Source organism: Acinonyx jubatus, chromosome D2, assembly GCF_027475565.1.
Source record: "Acinonyx jubatus isolate Ajub_Pintada_27869175 chromosome D2, VMU_Ajub_asm_v1.0, whole genome shotgun sequence".
Taxonomy (NCBI): Eukaryota; Metazoa; Chordata; class Mammalia; order Carnivora; family Felidae; genus Acinonyx; species Acinonyx jubatus.
The window spans coordinates 15,276,718-15,302,435 of NC_069393.1; the positions used below are offsets into that span (position 1 = coordinate 15,276,718).

General features: G+C 39.5%; 2 protein-coding genes across 4 annotated transcripts in view; one reads left to right on the forward strand and one right to left on the reverse strand.

The window, feature by feature from the left end:
- Nucleotides 1-5,459: 5,459 nt before the first annotated feature.
- LOC128312595 (uncharacterized) lies at nt 5,460-25,704 on the forward strand. The gene is made up of 2 exons (XM_053207170.1): nt 5,460-7,773; nt 25,487-25,704. The coding sequence occupies exons 1-2, from the start codon at nt 7,145-7,147 to the stop codon at nt 25,527-25,529; spliced, it is 672 nt and encodes a 223-aa protein (XP_053063145.1). The 5' UTR covers nt 5,460-7,144; the 3' UTR covers nt 25,530-25,704.
- The window catches only part of PCDH15 (protocadherin related 15), a 926,293-nt gene continuing 920,948 nt past the window's right edge, over nt 20,374-25,718 (reverse strand). For 2 of the 3 annotated variants that reach the window (XM_053207164.1, XM_053207165.1), the window contains one exon: nt 20,374-24,794. In XM_053207164.1, the coding sequence (XP_053063139.1) occupies nt 24,249-24,794 (546 nt within the window). In that variant the 3' untranslated portion in view covers nt 20,374-24,248. The remainder of the gene's footprint in view (nt 24,795-25,718) is intronic. The other variant, XM_053207167.1, reaches the window with a different exon arrangement.

A 25,718-nucleotide genomic window follows, 5' to 3' on the forward strand; every position in this document is an offset into this window, starting at 1 on the left:
GAGTTTCTCTCTCTCCTTCTGCCCCACTCCCACTCATCGGGCTCCCTCTCTTTCCCAAAAATAATTAAATAAATACACATAAGTAAATAAAAATAATACACACAAATATAGTCTATGTAAAATTTTTCTCATACCTACTTCAAAAAATCTGAGTCTCTGGGGCGCCTGGGTGGCGCAGTCGGTTGAGCGTCCAACTTCAGCCAGGTCACGATCTCGTGGTCCATGAGTTTGAGCCCCGCATCGGGCTCTGTGCTGATGGCTCAGAGCCTGGAGCCTGTTTCCGATTCTGTGTCTCCCTCTCTCTCTGCCCCTCCCCTGTTCATGCTCTGTCTCTCTCTGTCTCAAAAATAAATAAACGTTAAAAATAAAAATTAAAAAAAATAAATATATGTGATGAAATTACTTCAAATTTGCAATGCAATGCATTTTGAATACCTTCTGTGTCATTGATAATAACTTACTGTGGGCCACTAACTGGAGCATCTCTCAAGTAAATATTGATCCATCAATATGACCCACTAGTCTCACTAATAGGGATTAGAAACTGGTTTACAAATTTATCATTAGGGTGAATAAATATTTAATGAGATCGACTCTGTTTTAAAAGGATAACTGGCATTTTTGTTTTGTTTTGTTAATTGTCAGTCAGGCTCTGCCTTTCCAGCAGGAAACCTTGAGCCTGAATCAGAACCCAGATGGGCAGGGACTCTATTTGTCCTTTTCAGGGAACACTCTGATCCTCTATCCTCCCCATCAATGGGAGTGACCAGATGCTCCAAAGAGCTCTGGGATTCACAACCATAGCAGATTTCCCCCAGCACCTCTTCCCTTTGAAGGATCTCATGAGATCAAGGTACATAGTGGTAATGGGCTGATGAGGGTGATTTGAATCATTTAATAGATAGGGCTTCCATAATAAACACATTCCCGGAGCACCTTATACATATCCTAGAGATCACTCTATTGGGCAGAATATAGACCTAATCTCTTGGGGTGCCTGGGTGGCTCAGTCGGTTAAGCATCTGACTTCGGCTCAAGTCATGTTCTCACAGTTAGTGAGTTGGAGCCCTGCATCTGGCTCTGTGTTGACAGCTCAGAGCCTAGAGCCTGCTTCATTATCTTTATCTTTCTTTATCCTTCTCTCTTTATCCCTCCACAGCTCTCTCTCTCTCTCTGAAAAATAAACATTAAACATTTTTTAAAAAAGAATATAGACCCAATCTCTTAAAAAAAAAAAGAAAGAAAGAAAGAAACTAAGACCCCAGGATATTAAACATATCTCCCAAAGTCATGTAGCGAAATCACAGCCTGTAACTGTTGTCTCTCGACAACAGTTGATATTCTTCCCTTTTGGCCACAGTGAATTATTTTTGTGTCTCCCACTGCTACAGACACATCTGTACAAAAAAAAAAAATAGGTGTATTATTAGTCTAATTTTTGGGATTAGAATAAAATTTAGGACAATTCTGTTTGATATAAGCATGGTGAAACTTTCTGTAGCAAGAAAGATGAAAAGATGTAAGAGGAAGTAAATATATTTAACAATTAGATATTTTATATTGTGTGATGAGAATCCATAAGCAAACTCAAAAGACACAATATATATCAGAAATGGTATTTACAACACACATGACAAATATTTAACATTCTTTTTGTAAAGTTTTCTGTTTAATTTCTATTATTTCACTTTTAGAGAGATAGGGCAAGAGCAGGGGAGAGGGGCAGAGGGGGAGAGAGAGACAGAGAGATAGAGAGGCAGAGAGAACCTCAGAAGGCTCCACACTCAATGCAGAGCCTGACATGGGGCTCTATCCCATGACCCTAGGATCATGAATTGAGCCGAAATCAAGAGTAGGATACTCAGCTGACTGAGCCGCCCATAATATTCTTTACATACAAAATTTATTTTTGGAAATACAAAGAAGAAACCTAACATAAAAACGAGTGAAGTACACAGGGAGGGATGCCATAGATGAACGAATGTAAATGCCCAATGAGAAAATGAAAAAAAACACTTAATCTCATTAATAAAAAGAGAAATGTAATTTATTAATGTATTTATTTATTTTTATTATTTTTTACAAGTGAAATGCTTTCTTTTTTAAATCTTTATTTATTTTTGACAGAGAGAGGGGACGGGTGGTGCATGAGCAGATGAGGGACAGAGAGAGGGAGACACAGAATCTGAAGTGGGCTCCAGGCTCTGAGCTGTCAGCACAGAGCCCGATGCGGGGCTCGACCTCACGGACCGTGAGATCATGACCTGAGCCAAAGTCAGACACTCAACCAACTGAGCCACCCAGGCACCCAGAGGGAAATGTAATTTAAAACCACGAGATGTTTTTATCTCCTACAAGACTGACAAAACTTTAAACGTTTGATAAAATCAAATTTTGGAGGGTCCAGAGAACTAGAATTCTCAGACCCTGCTGATGGCCAGAGGGGTGATAGGCTTGCCAAATAAACCAGGAGACCCAGTAAAAGAATAAACATACATTCATTTCTATTTTGTTATAGGGAGGAGGGGGTCAAGTCTTCATAAAAAAAAAAATCATTTGCTGTTGCAAACACTTAAATCCACAAACTCCAAAACATAAAAATATTAGTGTTGAATCAGAGCACTTCCTGTCAGGTCCGGAAAGTTCTTTCCTAATCTTATTGTCCCTTTGCTCGTACTGGAACATTATTTTCATTTTCTTTAGACTGACTTAAGTTCTTTTGTGCATAATATGAATTTGTTTCAGTTTCTCATGCTTTCCTAAGTAACTTTTTATAATTTATCTGCTCTGATGGTGTCTTTAGTACCTTTCAAATTAGTCATGCTAGATAGTTCATTAAAGGCCTTGTTCTTCTCTCTTGCAGATCATTAATTAGAATATCAAATAAGTTCATTTCCAAAACTGTTCCTTAGGGCACCTGTTAGCACCTTTTAGTCTGTGCAAGATAATTACGATGAGTAAAATTATAAACAACTGGCCTTCTTTTATTTTTTTATTCAGGCAATTGGCCAAAATAAAGGACATCAAGTGTTCACCACACTTAACATAAAGAAACACGAATATGAAAATTCAAATATGCCCTCAGGCTTTTCCTCCTCAGAGGAAGGGAGACCCCTCTCCTCCAGACCTGAGATCCACATCGTGTTGGAGAAGGCATGAACTTGGCTCGCTAATGGCAGAGAAGCCTGTGATGGCACATTGGCAAAATGGAATAGAAATCCACAATCTGTAACTTGCTATAATTCTGCCTTCTTGGGTTCTGCAGAAAGCCGTTCACACAGGGAGGTGTCTCTTTGGAAACACCTGGGTCTGGCACAAAAAGGCCCTATGGGGGACATGGGGGAAAGCAAGTCTGATGGCTCTGTCCTCAGGGCTGTTTCTCAGGGTTATGTGTTCAGTGAGCAACTTTGAGGAATGCCCCTGCGTCTTGGTGGGTTTCCTTGATCAACGATCTACCCCTGTGCCCAAAGGGTGAGTATGAAAATCATAGGACCCGTCATGTCCATGTGCATTTTCCTGTTTCATGGCACCAGGAAGGGTTGGCAAATCCAGCAGCAGGCCAGAATTCCAGATGCGGATGAGGTTTGCTTTAGGCAGAGGTGTTCATGCCAGGTCCCTTGTAACTCCTAGGGTCAGGTCCCAGGAACTCGGGGCAATGCTTCCCCTCCACCATGCCAGCATTGCTGTGACCCATTCTAGTGCCAGTAATTTCCCCTCTTCTGTGATCACCTCCTATTTGCACCCAAGCCTTTCAACCATGAGTATCAAGTGCAAGAGGAACCAAGTGCTTTACTCCCAGTGTCTGAATCATTATTACGTTTGAATCTTTCTGGCCCCTTTGGTCATCTTTCCACCCAAAGGGTGTAAAACCACGCTGGGCTGTGGTTACTTTTACAAGTAATAGAAAACAAGTCCAAGACTTTTCAAGGCAAAATCCCAAACTTTAAAGTAGGTTTCTGTAGCCCCCCCCTCCACTTCTGTTTATTATTCAGAAAGCCGCCAAGAAGAGATGATCCTTTGGGAAAGACAGGCACATTTGGTGACGAAACCATGTTACTGAGGTATGTGGAGCATGTGGAGGTGAGGGAGATAGAAATAGTTTTGAGTTGATTTTTGAGGTTGCCATCCCAATATGTGCAACAACTCCAGATGTGTGTGAGTGGCAGGGAACACAGAACATCCATCCAATTCGTCGACTCCTTTGTGAGAAGGAGGGCATCACTGTCAGATTGTGAAAGGTCCAGAACCGGAAACACGATGCAGATGAGTTTCAAGGTCTGTGGTGTTGTGTCTGTAACAGACTAGGCTAGAGAAGTAGTATTATAACCTAAAAAAATGTTATTAATGGAGACATCCCATATACAGCCCCAAGAAGGAGTTAAAAATCTGATATAACTGATGTGACATCAGTACCCCAGGCTAGATTGCCCAAAGCTATATTCTCACTCATTTTCTCTTCTTCTCATGGCCTACACTGTGTTCTGTTTTCATCTAATCCCACAGTTTAAAAACTGTATTTAGTTGGATGTCTCCTGAATTATCTACATCAGGTCCTTCTAACTCCGCTGAGCTACAGACTCTAGACTTGCACTGGCACTGTTACTTAGATCTTAGGGGACACCGCATCCTAGACATGTCCTGACACCAATCCCCAAGGCCGGTGACCCTTTGCTTTCCTCCTGATTTCTCTGTACCTCTCACAGAAAGAGATAACAATGAGATTAAAGCCCAAGTCTTTATATATACGTATTTTTTTTTTTTACACTCTTTTCTCCCCTCAGAGAGTCCCCCTTAAAATTTCTTGCAGGGCTGGTTTAGTGGTCACAAACTCCTTTAATTTTTGTTTGCCTGGGAAACTTTTAATCTCTCTTCCATTTTGAATGACAGCCTTGCTGGATAAAGATTTCTTGGCTGCATATTTTTTCTGATTTAGCACATTGAATATATCCTTCCACTTCTTTCTGGGCTGCCAAGTTTCTGTGGATAGGTCTGCTGCAAACCTGATCTGTCTTCCCTTGTCGGTTAGGGACTGTTTTCCCCTTGCTGCTTTCATGATTCTCTCCTTGCTTTAGTATTTTGTGGATTTGACTATGGTATGCCTTGTTGATGGTCTGTTTTTGTTGAATCTAATGGGGGGTCCTCTGTGCTTCCTGGATTTTGATGTCTGTGTCTTTCCCCAGGTTAGGAAAGTTTTGTGCTATGATTTGCTCACATAACCCTTCTACCCCTATTTCTCTCCCTCTTCTGGGACCCCTATGATTCTCATGTTGTGCCTTTTTAATGAGTCACTGATTCTCTAATTCTTAACTCATGCTCTTTTGCCTTAATCTCCCTCTTTTTCTCTGCTTCCTTATTCTCTGTAAGTTTGTCCTCTATATCGCTGAATCTCTGTTCTGCCTCATCCATCTTTGCCGCCTTGGCATCCATCCGTGATTGTGGCTCAGTTATAGCATTTTTATTTCATCCTGACTAGTTTTTGCTTCTTTTATCTCCACAGAAAGGGATTCTAATTTATTTTTGACTCCAGCTAGTATTCTTATTATCGTGATTCTAAATTCTGGTTCAGACATCTTGCTTGTATCTGTGTTGGTTAAATCCCTGGCTGCCGTTGCTTTGTGCTCTTTCTTTTGGGGTGAATTCCTTTGTTTTGTCATTTTGAAGGGAGAAAAGGAGTTAATGAGGTAGAAAAATTGAAATTTAAAAACATTAAAATTTAAAAAAATATTAAAATTAAAAAATTACATGCACACACACACACGCATGCAAATCTAATAAATGATGCTAGATCCTAGGTGTGTTTTGGTCTGGGTGTTGAAAGTCTTTTGACAGATTAGAGAAAAAAAATGGGGGGAAGAAAGAAAATCGTTTGAGAATTTGAAATAATGCATACACTGAATTAGACTAAAATGAGATGATAGGAGTAAAATAGAATTTGAAAAAATTTACACAGAAGTAAAGAATATAGTAGAAAAAATTAAAGAAAGATTTTTTAATAGGATTTAAGAATAAAAATGATGTTTTCTCTTTCTGTATTCAAGAAAAGGAAAGAAATGAAAAAGAGACAAAAGAAAAAAAAGGAAATTGTTTGAAAATTTGAAACAATGAATACACTGTAGTAGACTTAAATAAAACGATGGAAGTAAAATAGAATTTGAAAAAATTTACGTACAAGCAAAAAATAAAGGAAAATATTTTTAATAGAAATTGAAAGTAAAAATGAAGTTTGTCTCTTTCTGCATTCAAGAAAAAGAAAAGAAACGAAAAAGAGAAAAAAGAAAAAAAAAGACATCATTTGAAAATTTGAAAAAGTGAATACACTGACATAGACTAAAATGAAATGATGGAAGTAAGATAAAATTTGAAAAAATTACACAAAAGTAAAAAGTATAGTAAAAAAATTAAAATTATTTTTAATAAAAATTGAAAATAAAAATGAATTTTTTTCTATTTCTGTATTCAAGAAAAAGAAAAGAAATGAAAAAGAGAAAGAAGAGGGAAAAAAGGAAATTGAACATTTGAAAAAGTGAATACACTGTAGTAGACTAAAATAAAATAATGGAAGTAAAATAGAATTTGAAAAAATTTACATACAAGGAAAAAATATAGTAAACAACTAAAGGAAAATATTTTTAATAGATATTGAAAGTAAAAATGAAGTTTCTCTCTTTTACATTCAAGAAAAACAAAAGAAAAAAGAAAAAAAGGAAATCATTTGGAAATTTGAAAAAGTGAATACACTGACATAGACTAAAATCAAATGATGGAAGTAAGATAGAATTTGAAAAAATTTACACAAAAGTAAAAAATATTAAAAAAAATTATTTTTAATAAAAATTGAAAATAAAATGAATTTTTTCTGTTTCTGTATTCAAGAAAAAGGAAAGAGCTGAAAAAGAGAAAAAAAAAGAAAATTGAATACATGGACCTGCTAACAGATTGAAATAGGACTGAAATGACTTCGTTTTCCCCTAGAAGTCAGACTCTGAAGCGCTTTATAGTCCATAAACTAAGTAGGCAGTGAGACTTCTGTTCTTGAGGAGCGAGGTTGGCCCAGTTGGGCGGGGCTCAGTGTAACGGCTACGTCCTCCACCAGGTGGCGCTGCTCGCCTTCTGGGGTGGAGTGTTGCGGCGCTCTTGGGTGCGTATGCGCATGCGCGGCAGAGGTGCAAATGGCGTCAGCCACCTACCCGGTCTGTTCTCCCGGGTCAGCAATCACGCGCCCGTCCTCCGTCTTCAGCCCTCGGCCACACCCCGCTTTCTCACTGTCCGTGACCAGGCCCCAGGCAGTACCTCTCTCCCGAGTTCTGTCTCAGACGTGGCTGTTTTCCCCGGCCCCTTACTTCTGAAGGACCGCGGCTCTGACCCGTTCCGCCCTCTGCGGGAGGGTCTCACCCAGCAATGGCGAAGGAGCAATGGCCGAGTGTCGGCCACACTCAGGAACGCTTGCTGGACCCTGCTGCTGCCGGTGCCCGAGACTGCGGCCGGGTGCCGCCCGCCCCAGAAAAAGTTTGCGAGATGGTGTAGCAGGTGCTTTTCAGGGATGATGGAAACTCACAACATGCATCTGGCACCAGGCTTCACCCTTAACGAGGGTGCTTGTTCCAGCCCCAGCGAATGTGGCCGTTTTCTGGGGTCTGCCGGGACCAGGGGACTTCAACCGTCTCCACCAAGTGTCCTTCCAGCAGTGGAACCGTTTTTCCCCGTGTGGCCCGAGAACCTCCCGGACCCCACCCTGCTCCTGGGGATTCGCCCTTCCCATCAGAGCACCGCCAGGTAGGGAGCTGTGGAGTTGCAGCCTTTGCGTCCCCCTTGTTTACAGTCTTCATGGAACTGAAACCCTCTCCTTTCTCCCTTTTTAGTTTAGTCCTGCGGCTGTTTCCAGTTTTCCACTTTCTCTCCAGCTGGTTTCGGGGAGGGGTGCTTTTTTCGTATTCTCCCTAACCCCCTCCCCCCCCCTCGTCTCTCCGCCTGCAAAAGAGGCTCCCTGCGCGCTGCCGGATCCTCTCTTCCCAGTTCACCTCTCAGTACCTGCTGCGCCGCGTACCTGCTGAATTCTGTGATTCTGGTTGTGCAGATTGTTGTGTTAATCCTCCAGTCAGTTTTTTAGGTGTGCAGGATGGTTGAGCTTTGGTCTCGCTGGATTTCGTGGTCGCGGGACACCCAAAAACCTTCCATGCTGTGCCGACATCTTGGCTCCTCCATATGTGCTCTTAATAAGTACCCTAGTACGGGGGCGCCTGGGTGGTTAAGCATCCTATTTTTTTTTAACTTGTTTTATTTTTTATTTTCTTAAATTTATATCAAAGTTAGCATATAGTGCAACAATGATTTTAGGAGTAGATCCCTTAGCGCCCCTTACCCATTTAGCCCATCCCCCCTCCCATAACCCCTCCAGTAACCCTCAGATTGTTCTCCGTATTTATAAGTCTCTTCTGTTTTGTCCCCCTCCCTGTTTTTATATTATTTTTGTTTCCTTTCCCTTATGTTCATCTGTTTTGTCTCTTAAAGTCCTTATAGGAGTGAAGTCATATGACTTTTGACTTTCTCTGACTGACTGATTTCACGTAGCATAATGGCCTGGTTCCATCCACATAGTTGCAAATGGCAAGATTTCATTTTTTTGATTGCCGAGTAATGCTCTACTGTACATATACACCACTTATTCTTTATCCATTCATCCGTCGATGGACATTTGGGCTCATTCCATACTTTGGTTATTGTTGATAGTGCTGCTATAAACATGGGGGTGCATGTGTCAAGACACAAGGGGGTGCATGTGCTTCAAAAGAGCACACCTGTATCCCTTGGATAAATGCCCACTAGTGCAATTGCTGGGTTGTAAGTGAGTACTATTTTTAGTTTTTTGAGGACCCTCCATACTGTTTTCCAAAGTGGCTGCACCAGCTTGCATTCCCACCAACAATGAAAAACAGATCCTCTTTCTCTGCATCCTCACCAACATCTGTTGTTGCCTGAGTTGTTAATGTGAGCCCTTCTGACAGGTGTAAGGTGGTATCTCATTGTGGTTTTGATGTGTATTTCCCTGATGATGAGTGGTGTTGAGCATTTTTTCATGTGTCTGCCAGCCATCTGGATGGCTTCTTTGGAGACGTGTCTATTCATGTCTTTGGACCATTTCTTCACTGGATTATTTGTTTTTTGGGTGTTGAGTTTGATAAGTTCTTTGTAGATTTTGGATACTAACCCTTTATCTGATATGTTGTTTGCAAATATCTTCTCCCATTCTGTCAGTTGCCTTTTAGTTTTGCTGATTGTGCCCTTCGCTGTGAAGAAGCTTTTATTTTGATGAGGTCCCCATAGTTCATTTTTGCTTTTGTTTCCCTTGCCTCTGGAGACGTGTTGGGTAAGAAGTTGCTGTGGCCAAGATCAAAGAGGTTTTTGCCTGCTTTCTCCTCGAGGATTTTGATGGCTTCCTGTCTTACATTTAGGTCTTTCATCCATTTTGAGTTTATTTTTGTGTCTGGTGTGAGAAAGTGGTCCAGGTTCATTTCTGCATATCGCTGTCCAGTTTTCCCAGCAACACTTGCTGAAGAGACTGTCTTTATTCCATTTGATGTTCTTTCCTGCTTTGGCAAAGATTAGTTGCCAGTACGTTGTGGGTCTATTTCTGGGTTCTCTATTCTGGTCCATTGATCTGAGTGTCTGTTTTTGTGCCAGTACCATACTGTCTTGATGATTACAGCTTTGTAATATAGCTTGAAGTCTGGGATTGTGATGCCTCTTGCTTTGGTTTTCTTTTTCAAGATTGCTTTGACTATTCGGGGTCTTTTCTGGTTCCATATAAATTTTAGGACTATTTGTTCTATCTCTGTGCAGAATGCTGGTGTTATTTTGATAGGGATTGCATTAAATATGTAGATTGCTTTGGGTAGTATTGACATTTTAACATTATTTGTTCTTCCTATCATGGAGCATGAAATCTTTTTCCATTTCTTTCTGTCTTCTTCAATTTCTTTCATAAGCTTTCTCTAGTTTTCAGTGTATAGATTTTTCACCTCTTTGGTTAGATTTATTCCTAGGTATTTTATGGTTTTTTGTGCAACTGTAAATGGGATCGATTCCTTGATATCTCTTTCTGTTGCTTCATTGTTGGTGTATAGGAATGCAACCGATTTCTGTGCATTGCCTTTATATCCTGCAACTTTGCTGAATTCATGAGTCAATTCTAGCAGGTTTTTGGTAGAATCTGTAGGGTTTCCCATATAGAGTATCATGTCACCTGCGAAGAGTGAAAGTTTGACCTCCTCCTGGCCTGTTTGGATGCCTTTTATTTCTTTGTGTTGTCTGATTGCAGAGGCTAAGACTTCCAATACTATGTTGAATAACAGTGGTGAGAGTGGACATCCCTGTCTTCCTGACCTTAGGGGGAAAGCTCTCAGTTTTTCCCCATTGAGGACGGTATTAACGTTGGGTTGTTCATATATGGCTTTTATGATCTCGAGGTATGCTCCTTCTATCCCTACGTTCTTGAGAGTTTTTATCAAGAAAGGATGCTGTATTTTGTCAAATGTTTTCTCTGCCTCTATTGAGAGGACCATATGGTTCTTGTCCTTTCTTTTATTGGTGTGATGAATCATGTTAATTGTTTTGCGAATATTGAACCAGCCCTGCATCCCAGGTATAAATCCCGCTTGGTCGGGGTGAATAATTGTTTTAATGTATCGTTGGATCCGGTTGGCTAATGTCTTGTTGAGGATTTTTGCCTCCATGTTCATCAGGGAAGTCGGTCTGTAGTTCTCCTTTTTAGTGGGGTCTCTGTCTGGTTTTGGAATCAAGGTAATGCTGGCTTCATAGAAAGAGTTTGGAAGTTTTCCTTCCATTTCTGTTTTTTGGAACACCTTCAAGAGAATAGGTGTTAACTCTTCCTTAAATGTTTGGTAGAATTCCCCCGGAAATGCATCTGGCCCTGGACTCTTGTTTGTTGGCAGATTTTTGATGACTAATTCGAGTTCCTTACTGGTTATGGGTCTGTTCAAATTTTCTATTTGTTCCTGTTTCAGTTTTGGTAGTGTATATGTTTCTAGGAATTTGTCTATTTCTTCCAGATTGCCCACTTCATTGGCATATAATTGCTCATAATAGTCTCTTATTGTTTTTATTTGTGCTGTGTTGGTTGTGATCTCTCCTCTTTCATTCTTGATTTTGTTTATTTGGGTCCATCCCTTTTTCTTTTTGATCAGACTGGCTAGTGGTTTATCAATTTTGTTAATTCTTTCAAAGAACCAGTTTCTGGTTTCATTGATCTGTTCTACTGTTTTTTTGTTTGTCTGTTTTTGTTTTTGTTTTTTTTTTGGTTTCGATAGCATTAATTTCTGATCCAATCTTTATTGTTTCCTGACTTCTGCTGGTTTGGGGTTTTATTTGCTGTTCTTTTTCCAGCTCCTTAAGGCATAAGGTTATGTTGTGTATCTAAGATCTTTCTTCCTTCTTTAGGAAGGCCTGGATTGCTGGATACTTACCTCTTATGACTGCCTTTCCTGTGTCGCAGAGGTTTTGGGTTATGGTGCTATCATTTTCATTGACTTCCATATCCTTTTTAACTTCCTCTTTAACTGCTTGGTTAGCCCATTCATTCTTTAGTAGGATGTTCTTCAGTCTCCAAGTATTTGTTTCCTTTCCAAATTGTTTCTTGTGGTTGATTTCGAGTTTCATAGCGTTGTGGTCTGAAAATATGCACGGTATGATCTTTTTTTTTTTTTTAATTTTTTTTCAACGTTTATTTATTTTTGGGACAGAGAGAGACAGAGCATGAACGGGGGAGGGGCAGAGAGAGAGGGAGACACAGAATCGGAAACAGGCTCCAGTCTCTGAGCCATCAGCCCAGAGCCTGAAGCAGGGCTCGAACTCCCGGACCGCGAGATCGTGACCTGGCTGAAGTCGGACGCTTAACCGACTGTGCCACCCAGGCGCCCCATGCACGGTATGGTCTTGACTTTTTGTACTTACTTAGGGCTGATTTGTGTCCCAGTATATGGTCTATTGTGGAGAACGTTCCATGTGCACTGGAGAAGAATGTGTATTCTGTTGCTTTAGGGTGAAATGTTCTGAATATATCTGTTATGCCCATCTGGGCCAGTGTGTCATTCAAATCCATTGTTTCCTTGTTGATTTTTTGATTAGATGATCTGTCCATTGCTGTGAGTGGGGTGTTGAATCTCCTACTATTCTGGTATTACTATCGATGAGTTTCTTTATGTTTGTGATTAATTGATTTATATATTTGGGTGCCCCCACATTTGGCGCATATGCTTACAATATTTAGGTCTCCTTGGTTTATAGACCCCTTGCTTATGATATAATATCCTTCGGCATCTCTTGATCTAGACTTTATTTTAAAGTCTAGATTGTCTGATATAAGTATGGCTACTCTGGCTTTCTTTTGTTGACCTTTAGCATGATAGATGGTTCTCCATCCCCTTATTTTCAATCTGAAGATGTATTTAGGTCTAAAGTGTGTCTCTTGTAAACAGCATATAGATGGATCTTGTTTTCTTATCCATTCTGTTACCCTATGTCTTTGGATTGGAGCATTGAGTCCCTTGAGGTTTAGAGTGAGTACTGAAAGATGAATTTATTGACATCATGATGCTTGTAGAGTTGGATTTTCTGGTGGTGTTCTCTGGTCCTTTCTAATCTTTGTTGCTTTTAGTATGTATGCACATATATATGTGTGTGTGTGTGTGTGTGTGTGTATGAGTGTGTGTGTATACATATATATGTGTGTGTGTGTGTGTATGTGTGTGTATGTGCATGAGTGTGTGGGTATATACATTTTTTTCCTCATCTTTTCTCCCCTCAGAGAGTCCCCCTTAAAATTTCTCGCAGGGCTGGTTTAGTGGTGACAAAATTCTTTAATATTTGTTTGCCTGGGAAACTTTTAATCTCTCTTCCATTTTGAATGACAGCCTTTCTGGATAAAGAATTCTTGGCTGCATGTTTTGTTGATTCAGCACATTGAATATATCCTTCCACTCCTTTCTGGCCTGCCACGTTTCTGTGGGTAAGTCTGCTGCAAACCTGATCTGTCTTCCCTTGTCGGTTAGGGACTGTTTTCCCCTTGCTGCTTTCATGATTCTCTCCTTGCCTGAGTATTTTGTGAATTTGACTATGATACGCCTTGTTGATGGTCGGTTTTTGTTGAATCTAATGGGGGGTCCTCTGTGCTTCCTGGAATTTGATGTCTGTGTCTTTCCCCAGGTTAGGAAAGTTTTGTGCTATGATTTGCTCACATAACCCTTCTACCCCTATTTCTCTCCCTCTTCTGGGACCCCTATGATTCTCATGTTGTGCCTTTTTAATGAGTGACCGATTGTCTAATTCTTAACTCATCCTCTTTTGCCTTAATCTCCCTCTTTTTTTCTGCTTCCTTATTCTCTGTAAGTTTGTCCTCTATATCGCTGAATCTCTGTTCTGCCTCATCCATCTTTGCCGCCTTGGCATCCATCCGTGATTGTGGCTCAGTTATAGCATTTTTTATTTCATCCTGACTAGTTTTTGCTTCTTTTATCTCCACAGAAAGGGATTCTAATTTATTTTTGACTCCAGCTAGTATTCTTATTATCGTGATTCTAAATTCTGGTTCAGACATCTTGTTTGTATCTGTGTTGGTTAAATCCCTGGCTGCCGTTGCTTTGTGCTCTTTCTTTTGGGGTGAATTCCTTTGTTTTGTCATTTTGAAGGGATAAGAGGAGTTAATGAGGTAGAAAAATTGAAATTTAAAAACATTAAAATTTAAAAAATATTAAAATTAAAAAATTACATGCACACACACATGCACGCAAATCTAATAAATGATGTTAGATCCTCGGTGTGTTTTGGTCTGGGTGTTGAAAGTCTTTTGACAGATTAGAGAAAAAAAGGGGCAGGGGGAAAGGAAATCATTTGAGAATTTGAAAAAAATGAATACACTGAATTAGACTAAAAGGAGATGATGTGAGTAAAATAGAATTTGAAAAAATTTACACAGAAGTGAAGAATATAGTAGAAAAAATTAAAGAAACATTTTTTAATAAAAATTAAGAATAAAAATGATTTTTTTCTCTTTCCGTATTCAAGAAAAAGAAAAGCGATAAAGAGAAAGAAGAGGGAAAAAAGGAAGTTGTTTGAAAATTTGAAAAAGTGAATACACTGTAGTAGACTAAAATAAAATAATGGAAATAAAATAGAATTTGAAAAAAGTTACATACTTGCAAAAAATATAGTAAGAAATTAAAGGAAAATATTTTTAATAGAAATTGAAAGTAGAAATGAAGTTTCTTTTACATTCAAGAAAAAGAAACGAAAATGAAAAAAGAAAAAAAAAGGAAATCATGGGAAAATTTGAAAAAGTGAATACACCGACATAGACTAAAATCAAATGATGGAAGTAAGATAGAATTTGAAAAAAATTACACAAAAGTAAAAAATATTAAAAAAATTATTTTTAATAAAAATTGAAAATAAAAATGCATTTTTTTCTGTTTCTGTATTCAAGAAAAAGGAAAGAGCTGAAAAAGAGAAAAAAAAAAAAGAAAGAAAATTGAATAGATGGACCTACTAACAGATTGAAATAGGACTGAAATGACTTTGTTTTCCCCAGAAGTCAGACTCTGAAGCGCTTTATAGTCCATAAACTAGGCGGTGAGACTTGTGTTGTTGAGGAGCGAGGTTGGCCCAGTTGGGCGGGGCTCAGTGTAAGGGCTCGGTCCTCCACCAGATGGCGCTGCTCGCCTTCTGGGGTGGAGTGTTGCGGCACTCTTGGGTGCATATGCGCATGCGCGGCAGAGGTGCACATGGCGTCAGCCACCTACCCGGTCTGTTGTCCAGGGTCAGCAATCACGCGCCCGTCCTCCGTCTTCAGCCCTCGGCCACGCCCCGCTTTCTCACTGTCCGTGACCAGGCCCCGGGCAGTACCTCTCTCCCCAGTTCTGTCTCAGACGTGGCTGTTTTCCCCGGCCCCTTACTTCTGAAGGACCGCGGCTCTGACCCGTTCCGCCCTCTGCGGGAGGGTCTCACCCAGCAATGGCCGAAGGAGCAATGGCCGAGTGTGGGCCGCACCCAGGAACGCTTGCGGGACCCTGCTGCTGCCGGTGCCCTGAGACTGCGGCCGGGTGCCAGCCCACCCCAGAGAAAGTTAGCGAGATGGTGTAGCAGGTGCTTTTCAGGGATGATGGAAAATCACAACACACATCTGGCACCAGGCTTCAGCCTTAAGGACCTTGCAGCGAATGTGGCCGTTTTCTGGGGTCTGCCGGGACCAGGGGGCTTCAACCATCTCCAGCAAATGTCCTTCCAGCAGTGGAACTGCTTCCCCCCCCCCCCCCCCCCCCCCCCCCCCCCGTGCAGCCCGAGAACCTCCTGGACCCCACCCTGCCCCTGGGGATTCGCCCTTCCCATCAGAGCACCGCCAGGTAGGGAGCTGCGGAGTTGCAGCCTTTGTGTTCCCCTTGTTTACAGTCTTAATGGAATTGAAACCCTCTCCTTGCTCCTTTTTCCCTTTTTAGTTTAGTCCCTGCGGCTGTTTCCAATTTTCTTCTTTCTCTCCAGCTGTTTTTGTGGAGGGGTGCCTTTTTCATATTCTCCCCGACCCCCAGTCTCCCACCTCTCTCCACCCTCAAAAGTGGTTCCCTACCTTTTGCGGCTTCTTGCTCCCCAAATTCACCTGTCCTTGCCGCGTACCTTCTGACTTCTTTGGTTCAGGTTGTGCAGATTGTTGTGCTAATCCTCCAGTCAGATTTCTAGTTGTGTAAGATGGTTTAGTGTTGGTCTGGCTGTATTTCATGGACACCAAGTATCCTGCTCTTGATTTTGGCTCATGTCATAATCTCAAGATTCATGAGAATCAAGTCCCCATGTCTGACTCTGCAGTGATAGGACAGAGCCTCCTTGGGATTCTCTCTGTCCCAGTCTCTCCGCCCCTCCCCTGCTCACACTCTCTCTCTCTCAAAGAATTAACAAAAAAAAAATTATTAATACAAAACATGTGGACCCAGTCCATACTGGGCTATGAGTCTAATGTTAAGTGCAAGAACTTGGGAAGCTGGTTATTTAGCCATTAGGAGATGATTCTAGTCAAAGTCCTAACACAGATAACTGAAAACACAACAGGCCATTTTGCTCTGTTTTATTTGTATTTGTTTATTTATTTATTTTTTTTCTGGAAAGCTGGTTTACCAGGACATTGCTGTAAATAACACTAATTGCACCTATCCTTGTCCAAATATAGGCATATGAAATGTTAATATACGGGACATAATTAGGCTAAATAAGTCCAGCAATTAAGGTGATAGCATATTCCTTATGTTTTTACCTGCTCATAACAGCTAGTTTCATTTAAAGAAAAAAAAATCCCTAAATTCAGGCTTGAGCTTCAAGGGTGGAAAAAGTCTATATTCTGAGGAATTAGAGAAATAGGTCTACATTTACATATGCCATCATCAGCGAATAGCACTGCCACAGAGCTGTGAAAATTGCAGACCTTTACAACCCAGCCTTTGATTAATGACTTAATTAAAGTGGGATTAATATAAATCTGTTGGTAAGAAAGAATGCTAGGGAAAGTAGGAAATATTCTGGCAATCTACCCTTCCAGCAATCATTGTAAGAAACACTGATAATAGAGTGACAGTCAGTGACTTAAACACTGAAGATCCCCTGGAAGAAAGGCTGATGTTTGTGAGCTGTGCGAGAGGTCTGAATGCCTACAGCGAAGTCAATATATCATATAGTGTAGTTTTACTAAAGACCCTTAGGAAGGATTTCTCTCAGGTCTTGGCAATGAGCAAAGCTGACTTCTCTCCAATAATTGTTTCTTAACTTTATGCACACTATGAATCTTGTAACTAATTCTACTTTCCTTTTTGGCTTGACGGCTATGGGAGATTAGGGCTCAATTTGTGGCCAGAATCATTAATGTATGGGACTGTGGGACACATAAGTCTGGGTGCTCATGTAACCACTGTATTTACTCTTCCCTTATCTTTATTTCCCTTTGCCTGGTTCTTTCAACCTGATTTCACCTCTTGTAGTGTAAGCACTTTTAAAAATCACCGTGAGGTCCTTTTGTTCTCAAGGGGGATGGAAGGAGAGAACAAGTGGGACATGGGTACGGCCGCTGATTCTGGAAAGCCCAGCTGTGCTCCTAAAGCTGGCTTGTTTCCAGGTGATGTGCTCCCATGATTTCAGCTTCTACTCAAAATGGCCCTGGGACGCTTAGATCCAGACTCATTTCTTAGATATGGTGACTGAACCACAGAATTTGGGATGTGACCAACATAATATAGTAACAAAAGAAAGACTGGAACCAAAATGTGTTCTTAAGCAACCTCAGAGATCAACATTGGGAAATGACCAGATAATGATGTGTTCGTAGCTTAGGAGCCAAATTATTTCAGTTTTTGATTTTATCAAGATCGATGGTTCTTTGGGTAAATTTGCCTCTCCGTAGCAAGGACCAGCTATAAACCTAATAATATTATTTAGATACTTGTTTCTGGCCTATATTTATTGCTCAGCAAGCAAGTTATACGGGTTATGATATCTCCATTATACATGCTAGCATAAATAAGCTTTTAAAGGTTAATTTGAAAAGCCATACTGTATATATACTTTACTTTTAATTGGCAAATATTTGTTGTATCAGGAGTATACATTTTTTTTTAAATTTCTTTTAACGTTTATTTATTTTTGAGAGAGAGAGAGACAGAGCATGAACGGGGGAGGGTCAGAGAGAGAGGGAGACACAGAATCTGAAGCGGGCTCCAGGCTCTGAGTTGTCAGCACAGAGCCCGACGCGGGGCTTGAACTCACTGATCGTGAGATCATGACCTGAGCCGAAGTCGGACGCTTAATCGACTGAGCCACCCAGGTGCCCCAGGAGTATACATTTTTAATCCCACCTTCTCACTCCCTCGCAGAAAAGAACGGTCTTAATATTATATGAATGAATACCTGTAGTTCTGGAGAAAACACATACTGACTGATATTGATGATGAATTTAATAGTATAAATAAGATTATATGACATGTGAGAGTCAATAAAAGTAGTATTTGGATAATATATTGTGTTTTTTTTAATGTTTATTCATTTATTTGAGAGAGAGAGAGAGAGAGAGAGAGAGAGAGAGAGAGAGAGAGAACTTGAGTGGGGGAGGGGCAGAGAGAAAGGGGGACACAGAGTCCCAAGTAGGTTCCAGGCTCTGAGCTCTCAGCACAGAGCCCGATGCAAGTCTCAAACCCATGAACCATGAGATCATGAGCTGAGCTGAAGTAGGATGCTTAACCGACTGAGCCATCCAGGCACCATTGGATAATATATTGTTTAATTTATATGAATTTAAATATATCTATGCAACTAAAGTAACAATTCAAGTATGTGTGTGTGTGTATATATATATATATATATACATACACACACACACATATATACATATACACACACATATACCATCTATATTTATCTATATACCATTTATATCTATATATATATACCTACGTATATCTATCCATCTATCATCTATTTATGTATCTAAAAGACAGGTAAAATTTCATTTTCTCTCATAGTTCTATGAATGATATTTTTAGAGGGTTTAAGAAATCAGTATTCTTTATAGGAGACGGAAGAGAGAAATAGTAAAGGGACACAGAGTCACAGAAACTGACATTTCCAAAGCATCTTTGTTCTATACACTCATTTATGTAAATCTTGATGCTGAGATTAAGGTGACATGGCCAGATTTGATAAAAATCTAATCTCTTTCACAACAAATTGAAAAGAACCATTGTTAATTCAGTGATTACTGTATATAAAAGATGCATTTAAGGTAAGTAGGTTAGAATGAAGCAGATTTTAGACAAGACTTCTCTGTGGTCCCTCATACACCTGTGAAGTCACCAAACAGTCTTCCTGTAGTGCACCCACTGCACAGTGCTGTTTGGACAGGTGCTTTAAATACATATACAGACGTATATACACACACAATAAATTAAAGATATATATACACATAAAATTAAATATACATATAGATACGTATGTATATATGCCCAAGGCAGAGGGAAAAACTTCCCATACGTTTCTTTTCTCTTTGAAAACCTATACCTTTTTCAGTACCATGGGCAAGAAACATACTTGCTAATAATTTAGAATATCTACAGTGTGGAATAGATCAATCAAATTTACACTGGCATTTAGCTATGAACATGTTAGAAGACCCATTTATGAAGAAGAATGCAAAGGAAGTTTTCTAATCTCTTATTCTTTACATAGAATACTATAGAGCGGCAAAATATGTGCACATTAAATATCTGATTTTATCTCTTAATTGTGGTGGATGTTATTATGGCCATTTTCTAATAGGATAAATTGTAAAATGCCATGCCCAAAGTTATACAGTGATGGGGCTAAAATTAACTCATTCTGTTGAATACGATATTTTTGGGGGGTGCCTGGGTGGTTCATTCGGTTAAGCATCTAACTCTTGATTTCATCTCAGGTCATGATCTCACAGTTGGTGGGTTCAAACTCCACATCAGGCTCTGCACTGACAGCATGGAGCCTGCTTGGGATTCTCTCTCCCTCTCAGCCCACTTATGCACTCTCCCTCTCTCTCTCTTTCTCTCCTTCTTTCAAAATAAATAAACATTAAAAAATACTATAATTTTCTCAACAGCTGTTGTTTATGTAAGGTGTGTGTGGGCCCTGGAAATACAGAGACAAATAAAATTCTGTTCCATGACATGAATGCCACAATGGCAACAGACCAAGAATTCTCTCGGTCTTCATGATGATTGTTTTAGAAAATTTATTCTTGCCAATCTTGATTGAGATAAAAGGCGATTGAAATTATTACATCATCAGCTACATTATAAAGTGAAATTAAGCTGTATGTGGACAGGGAAATAATTCCTACAGCCAGAGCAGTGGATGAATGGGTACATAGTTAGATAATGACTCAAGCATACAAATTATAAATCTCTGAAACGTCAAGACTCAATCATGTTAAAAGACACAATGTAACTTCATACCGACTATGCTTTTTGATATATTTACTCTGGTTAGTAGTTCTATGAATATAACTGATTATAAGTGAACATCTTCGTGTTTAGTAATTATAAGTTTTTAAATAGGCAGTATTTTAGGGAATAGTGTCCATCATTCTTAGAACTTGGTGATATGTGTAAATGACTGAAATGTGTAAAAAAGGATGAGACTTCCTGTTTCCAATTAGTTCAAAGATAAGAGTGTGCAGGGAAGGCTTTTCTTTGTATTTTCAAACTGAAATACTGAACATGTAAATGGGAAACTAGTTACTGATTTTTATCCCCACCTGACAGAATAATGAGAAACATATTTTTCAAATGGAAATTTATTTTTGAGACATTGTGTAGTGAGTAACAATGCATTTTAACTGAAAATTTCTAATTCCGATTCTTTAGACAGGAACATAATATTTGTTAAGGAAAAACAGGTGTTTGGATAAAGAAATTGGGAAAGTAGTGACTGTGTTGATAATTTCCCAAACTATAGACAAAGGTCAAACCTTCCGTACATGTGCTTAACTTACCATAAATTTAAAGTAGATTGCAGTGAAAAAAAAAACAATATAAAAAGTAAAGATTTTTATAAAGATCAAGGTCTACAAATGCAAAAACAAGAGAGAAAAAAAGTAGAACAAAGGAATTCACATTATCACTTGAGAAGAGGGAGAAACTATCAATAAAAATCGAGGTTCTCAGTATTATTTTGAACATACCTCTCAGCCTATTGCTGTGTTATTACAGGCACCAGTGGGCATCTGCCCTGAGAATAGATTATTAGCACATTCTGCCTATTTTCCTAATTAGTGGATGTGGTGTACTTAAGCTCCACTTACCGTCTAGACTACATACAGAAAGTGAAGCAGAACAAGAGAAAAAGCAAGACTCATGAAATAAGAGAAAGAAAATGTCTTCCCTCAAGCATCAATATTCCTCCCCCCCCCACCCCCCACCCCCGGCTTTATCAAACACATATGCAATTAATGGTGGTTTAATAGTGGCTACCATATTGCACTTGGAAGACACACTTAGGGTAAACAACATGTTTCAACAGCCCTGTTAACCATGTGGTCTAAAAACAATGTGGTCTCATAACACAAATGACATATCACATGTAAAATTCAAGGCAAACTTTTTTTCTGGACTTAAAAGCGTGCTTTTGGCCAACCTACAGTTGTGATTCTGTAACAACTCTCAGTCTGTAATTAATGAAAAGAAGAAGGCTGGGCCAAGAGGTTAGTGTCCGCCATCTGATGGCCATTGAGTCACAAATGTTGACCTTCATTCTTCTTCCCCTGCCCTTCACACCACGCGACCTTCCCAAGCCCGCAGGTTTAGCACAATTCCAGTCCTATAAGCTTGTTCTCATCTTAACCAGCTAGGATTAGCAGGTTTTTCTTCCTGACTGAAAGCTGGTACTGAGAACAACAACAAACAATTGCTGTGCCTATCTAGGAAAAAATAACCATTGATTTCTTTACAAGCATTTACATAGAAACATCCTTTATATCAAGTATTCTTACGTTTAAACTACTTGGACATCTCCCCTGGATTCCACGATTTTAATCCTGAGTCAGTTTTCCAGAACAGTGACAGTCCTATCAAAGTAACTATTCAATCATTCCAGATTTATGTATTTGGTGTTAACGTTCTTGCCGCCGTGTATACCTGACCTCAAAATACACCAACCAAATGTTTGATTTGGTTGCTCTGTGTAAAGACTGCTTATCTTCATACTAACTGCATTCACTTAGGGACAGGTTAACTTCATGAGTGGTTTTACTGAAATGATCAACTTGAAGTTGCTGAAAAATGTCCATCTGCTAAGTACCTTGTGATGTTTTGCTATTTCTTTATAAAACTTGAATCGTAAAGTGCAATGACATCTCATGTTATCAGGACATTAGTCTTCTTCCAATTTCGGATTTCTCGAACCATGCTCAGAAACCAGTAGCGATCCCCCAAAGCATCTGAGAATCTCCAAACTTTCATTTGAATCTGCATACCTGATCCCTATCTCAGGCTTTACAATTTTTCACTAACAAGCAAAACAAATGGAGACACAAACTTTCTCACCAGGAAATTAGAAATAAACTGGAGAAAAAATTTTAGAGAGAGGCTCAGTGACAAAATTCATTAAATATCACAGCCTGAAATTGGAGAAGGAGAAAAACAAAATCAGATAAAGCTCTTTGCAGAGAGAATATCATGGGATGTTAGGTCAGATGATCCTCAAAAATCAGGAAAATAAATTATATTTAGTGATCTCTGATTGAGCAAATAGGAAAATATAATATGCTTACTCTAACTTCTATCCAAAATGTTATACTAAAAACAATGGCTTTAGTGTTTCAACGAGTAAGACCTAGAGTTCAATGTGTAGATAATTGTTTCTCAAAATTTAATATTCATACAAACCAGCTTGGGGTCTTGTGAGAATGTGGATGTTTGTTTAGTAGACCTGGGGGCGGGAGCAAGATTCTACATTTCTAAGAAGCTAATGTTAGAATGTCATATTTCTTTCCAGTTAATACTGGTAGTTTTTCTGGCAAGGGTATAGAAGGCATCGATTTCCAATAATGTCAGAGAAATGAGATGTTCCTGCATTTGCTCTCAAGTACTTTTTGAAACCTGACATTAAAAATACTACTTATAGAAGTTGGCAAATTTATGTTACATACAATTCATTCACTTTGGAAATAAGGAAACATTATAATCAGCTATTTTTAAACTATGAAACGTGAGAGAGGAATTAATGATAGTGCATTATTCAATCTCTTTCAACCATATAATAAGCATGCATGAGAGAATTTTATTGAAATCCGAACTTGGTCAATACTGTGCAAAATTTGAGGTGAACGATAGCTATATCCTATGAAGTCCTATTCAGTAAAATTCCGAATTCTCTTCAATTATAGCGCCATCCTTTTAACATCTGGAGAGTATGCAGCACACAAGGCAAGTTTCTGGGATTTTTTTTTTGTTTTGGAAAGGAGACTTGGTTTTCATTTCTGTGAATGGTGAAACGCTGTGCTTTGTTTAGTGGTGAGAAATCTTGACTGTGTTCTTTGATAATGATTACCTGGGCACTTTTTTCTTTAGCTGGTTCTGCACTTTATGCACATAGAGATATTACCATTCTTAAAATAGTCTATAAAGAAACTGGAGCTGGAGAAGTGAAATACCATAATAGACTTGAAGCTATAGATTTATACCCTTCCTAGGCATTTTACATGTTACCTAAATTCTTGACCCTGCCAAATTCCTTTATGAAATGTTCATGTCCAGTGACATTAATGTGAGACTTCTCTGATCTTACTACGTCTTCCATATCGAAATTGCAGTTCTAGATGTATTCTTCCTGTTTGATCTTTTTCCACCTCAGTAAACTTTTGATGCGGGGGAGATTTCTGTGGAGAATTTATTCGGAGAATTCCAAATCATTATTTCATTTCAGATGGCGAAACTCAATTATACTATGTTTGGTGTGGATACAGTGTTCGTAAAGTGTGTGTGCAAAGGGGTTGGGAGTGAGGGAAACCGCAGATGATATTTATAAAAGAGATAGGACCTCGAGCGTTCCTTAACAGGTCAACAGATACATATGTAAAATTCTGAAAAACTTTATATCGGACAATAAGGAAAAGAGGTTCATGATTCCTAATAATTTACGGAAGAGTCCCACATTTGCTCTCACTTTGTAATTCTATTATTCTTTTAAAAAATCAGTATGGTGTAGACAGCAGCTGTATAAACCCATTACCTGTAAAATCCTCTAATATAAATTTTTTTCCCATTTTTTAATGAAAAGAAAATTCACATGTACCAAAAAAAGTTCTGTGAAGGTGGAGATGAAGAGTCATCTATGTTAAGCAACAGAATATAAATGATGACTTAGTAAATTATTTCTTGTTTATTATAATGAAAAAAAAATTCAAGACCCAACAAAACAGCTAAGTGATGCATTTAAGTGAGATGTTATTTAGTGAATTGAGAGTCTGTCCAAAAAAGATTTTCCCGGAAGAACAATTCACTGATACAAATGTGAGTGAGTGCAAATTTGTCTTTTTTTTTTTAAAGTTTAAAGCGTATTTTCCAAAGTTTTCGCCTGTGTGCATGATATAAATCCCATACGTCATTTTGTCAGCGACAATAAAAAGCACAGTTTATTAAAAACTGAAGTAAAAATCAAAGTAACTTCTTAGAAAACCCCAGTCACAGTTTTGTCATTGGTATATGCAGGCTGTTCCAGGGGCCCATCCAGAGCTCCTCGTCGTCTGAGTGCATGTGGTCGCTGTGGACTTCCAGAGGGTCCCTGACGTTCTTACTGTCGGCCTCCTGTTCAACTGTGCTTTTCAGCCTGGGGCCCAGCGGCCTCCCTGCTGAGGTGTCAGTCCCCACGGGGCAAGGGGCGAACGTGACAAGAGTGGGCCTTGTGTTCATCTTCTCGGTGGAAAACGGGCCCTTGGACAACGTGTTCAGGGGGACATTCTCCTCCTGTGTCACCGCCAACTTGTCGAGTTTCTTAAAGTGCCTCCCCAGGCGCACAGGGGAAGTGGCTTTTAAGGTATCAGCGAGGCAGGCCCGGCGGGTTCGCAGCACGGAACCGTTCTGTGCGATATAGATGTTGCCATTGATGTTGCTGTGCGGGCCGCGAGGGTGCACACGGTTCCTCTGACACTCTGGGGCGCTGTCTTCTCCAGTGGAGCTGGCCTCATACTCGCGGTCCACAACCAGCTTGATCATCTGTCTCCTGGCCCACTGCTGGGAGAAAAGACAAAGAGTCACTGTCACAGGAATCAGAGGGGCAAAGGTTACAAGGCTCGTGAAATTGTGAAATTCAACACCCGTGATGCAAAGCTGTCGGAGGTAAAGGACTGGAGAGAGGTAGGAAGAAACTACTGTCCATTCGCGGCCCAGCCCACGGCTGGTAGGGCATCCCTTCTCAGAGTCAAGTGGGGCTCCCTTAAGGAGCTGACTTTGCAGGTGCTTGTGTTCTTGTAGATCAAGTTACTGCTCTCTGTGAAAAACAGGCGTATTGTTTATATCAGAGTGAGGATCTCATCCACTGTTGGACAGTGGCTACACATTTCAGGGAGGTCAGCTTAGAAGGCAGGCACAGCATTAGTATAGCCTGTTTGTAAAATCCTTCTTGTCCCCAAATCTTCAAGATGTTTTTTAAACCTGCATTGTTCTAATTCCTAATTAATCCTGTTAGCCAAATGAGAAGCATCCTAGTGTTCTGGATACTTCATTTAAATATATTTAAATATATTTCATTTAATATATATGTTCTGTATATTCCACTTAGATGTATGTTAACTTGAACGAAAATATCTTCCCATCCTGAATAATTTACCCAGCAATACACAAAACAGTAAACAAATTATTGTGAACTTTCCTCTAGTAAGCAACTGGAACACATGAACGTTTCTACATTTTTCTTTCACCAGTCCACATCAGGAACGACAAGGAGTGAAGGGTAGCCAGTACTAAATAGTTCCACGTTTTCGGAATATGTGAACCACCAACATGTTGCAGTAAGTAAGCCACACTTTTTGGATTTCCAGGTATATCTTTCAAAGTTCTTATGTTTACTTACCCAGAAGAATGTTTTGTGAAAATTCAATTCCTTTTTTCCTAAATCTTTAACCCCTACCCACAATGAAAAAGAAATTTCAACTT

Coding starts and splice junctions, on each gene's coding strand:
- LOC128312595 (XM_053207170.1), top strand. CDS start 7,145: ATGCGCATGCGCGGCAGAGGTGCAAATGGCGTCAGCCACCTACCCGGT. Junction 7,774..25,486: donor TCCCATCAGAGCACCGCCAG/GTAGGGAGCTGT, acceptor TTCTTTCACCAG/TCCACATCAGGAACGACAAG.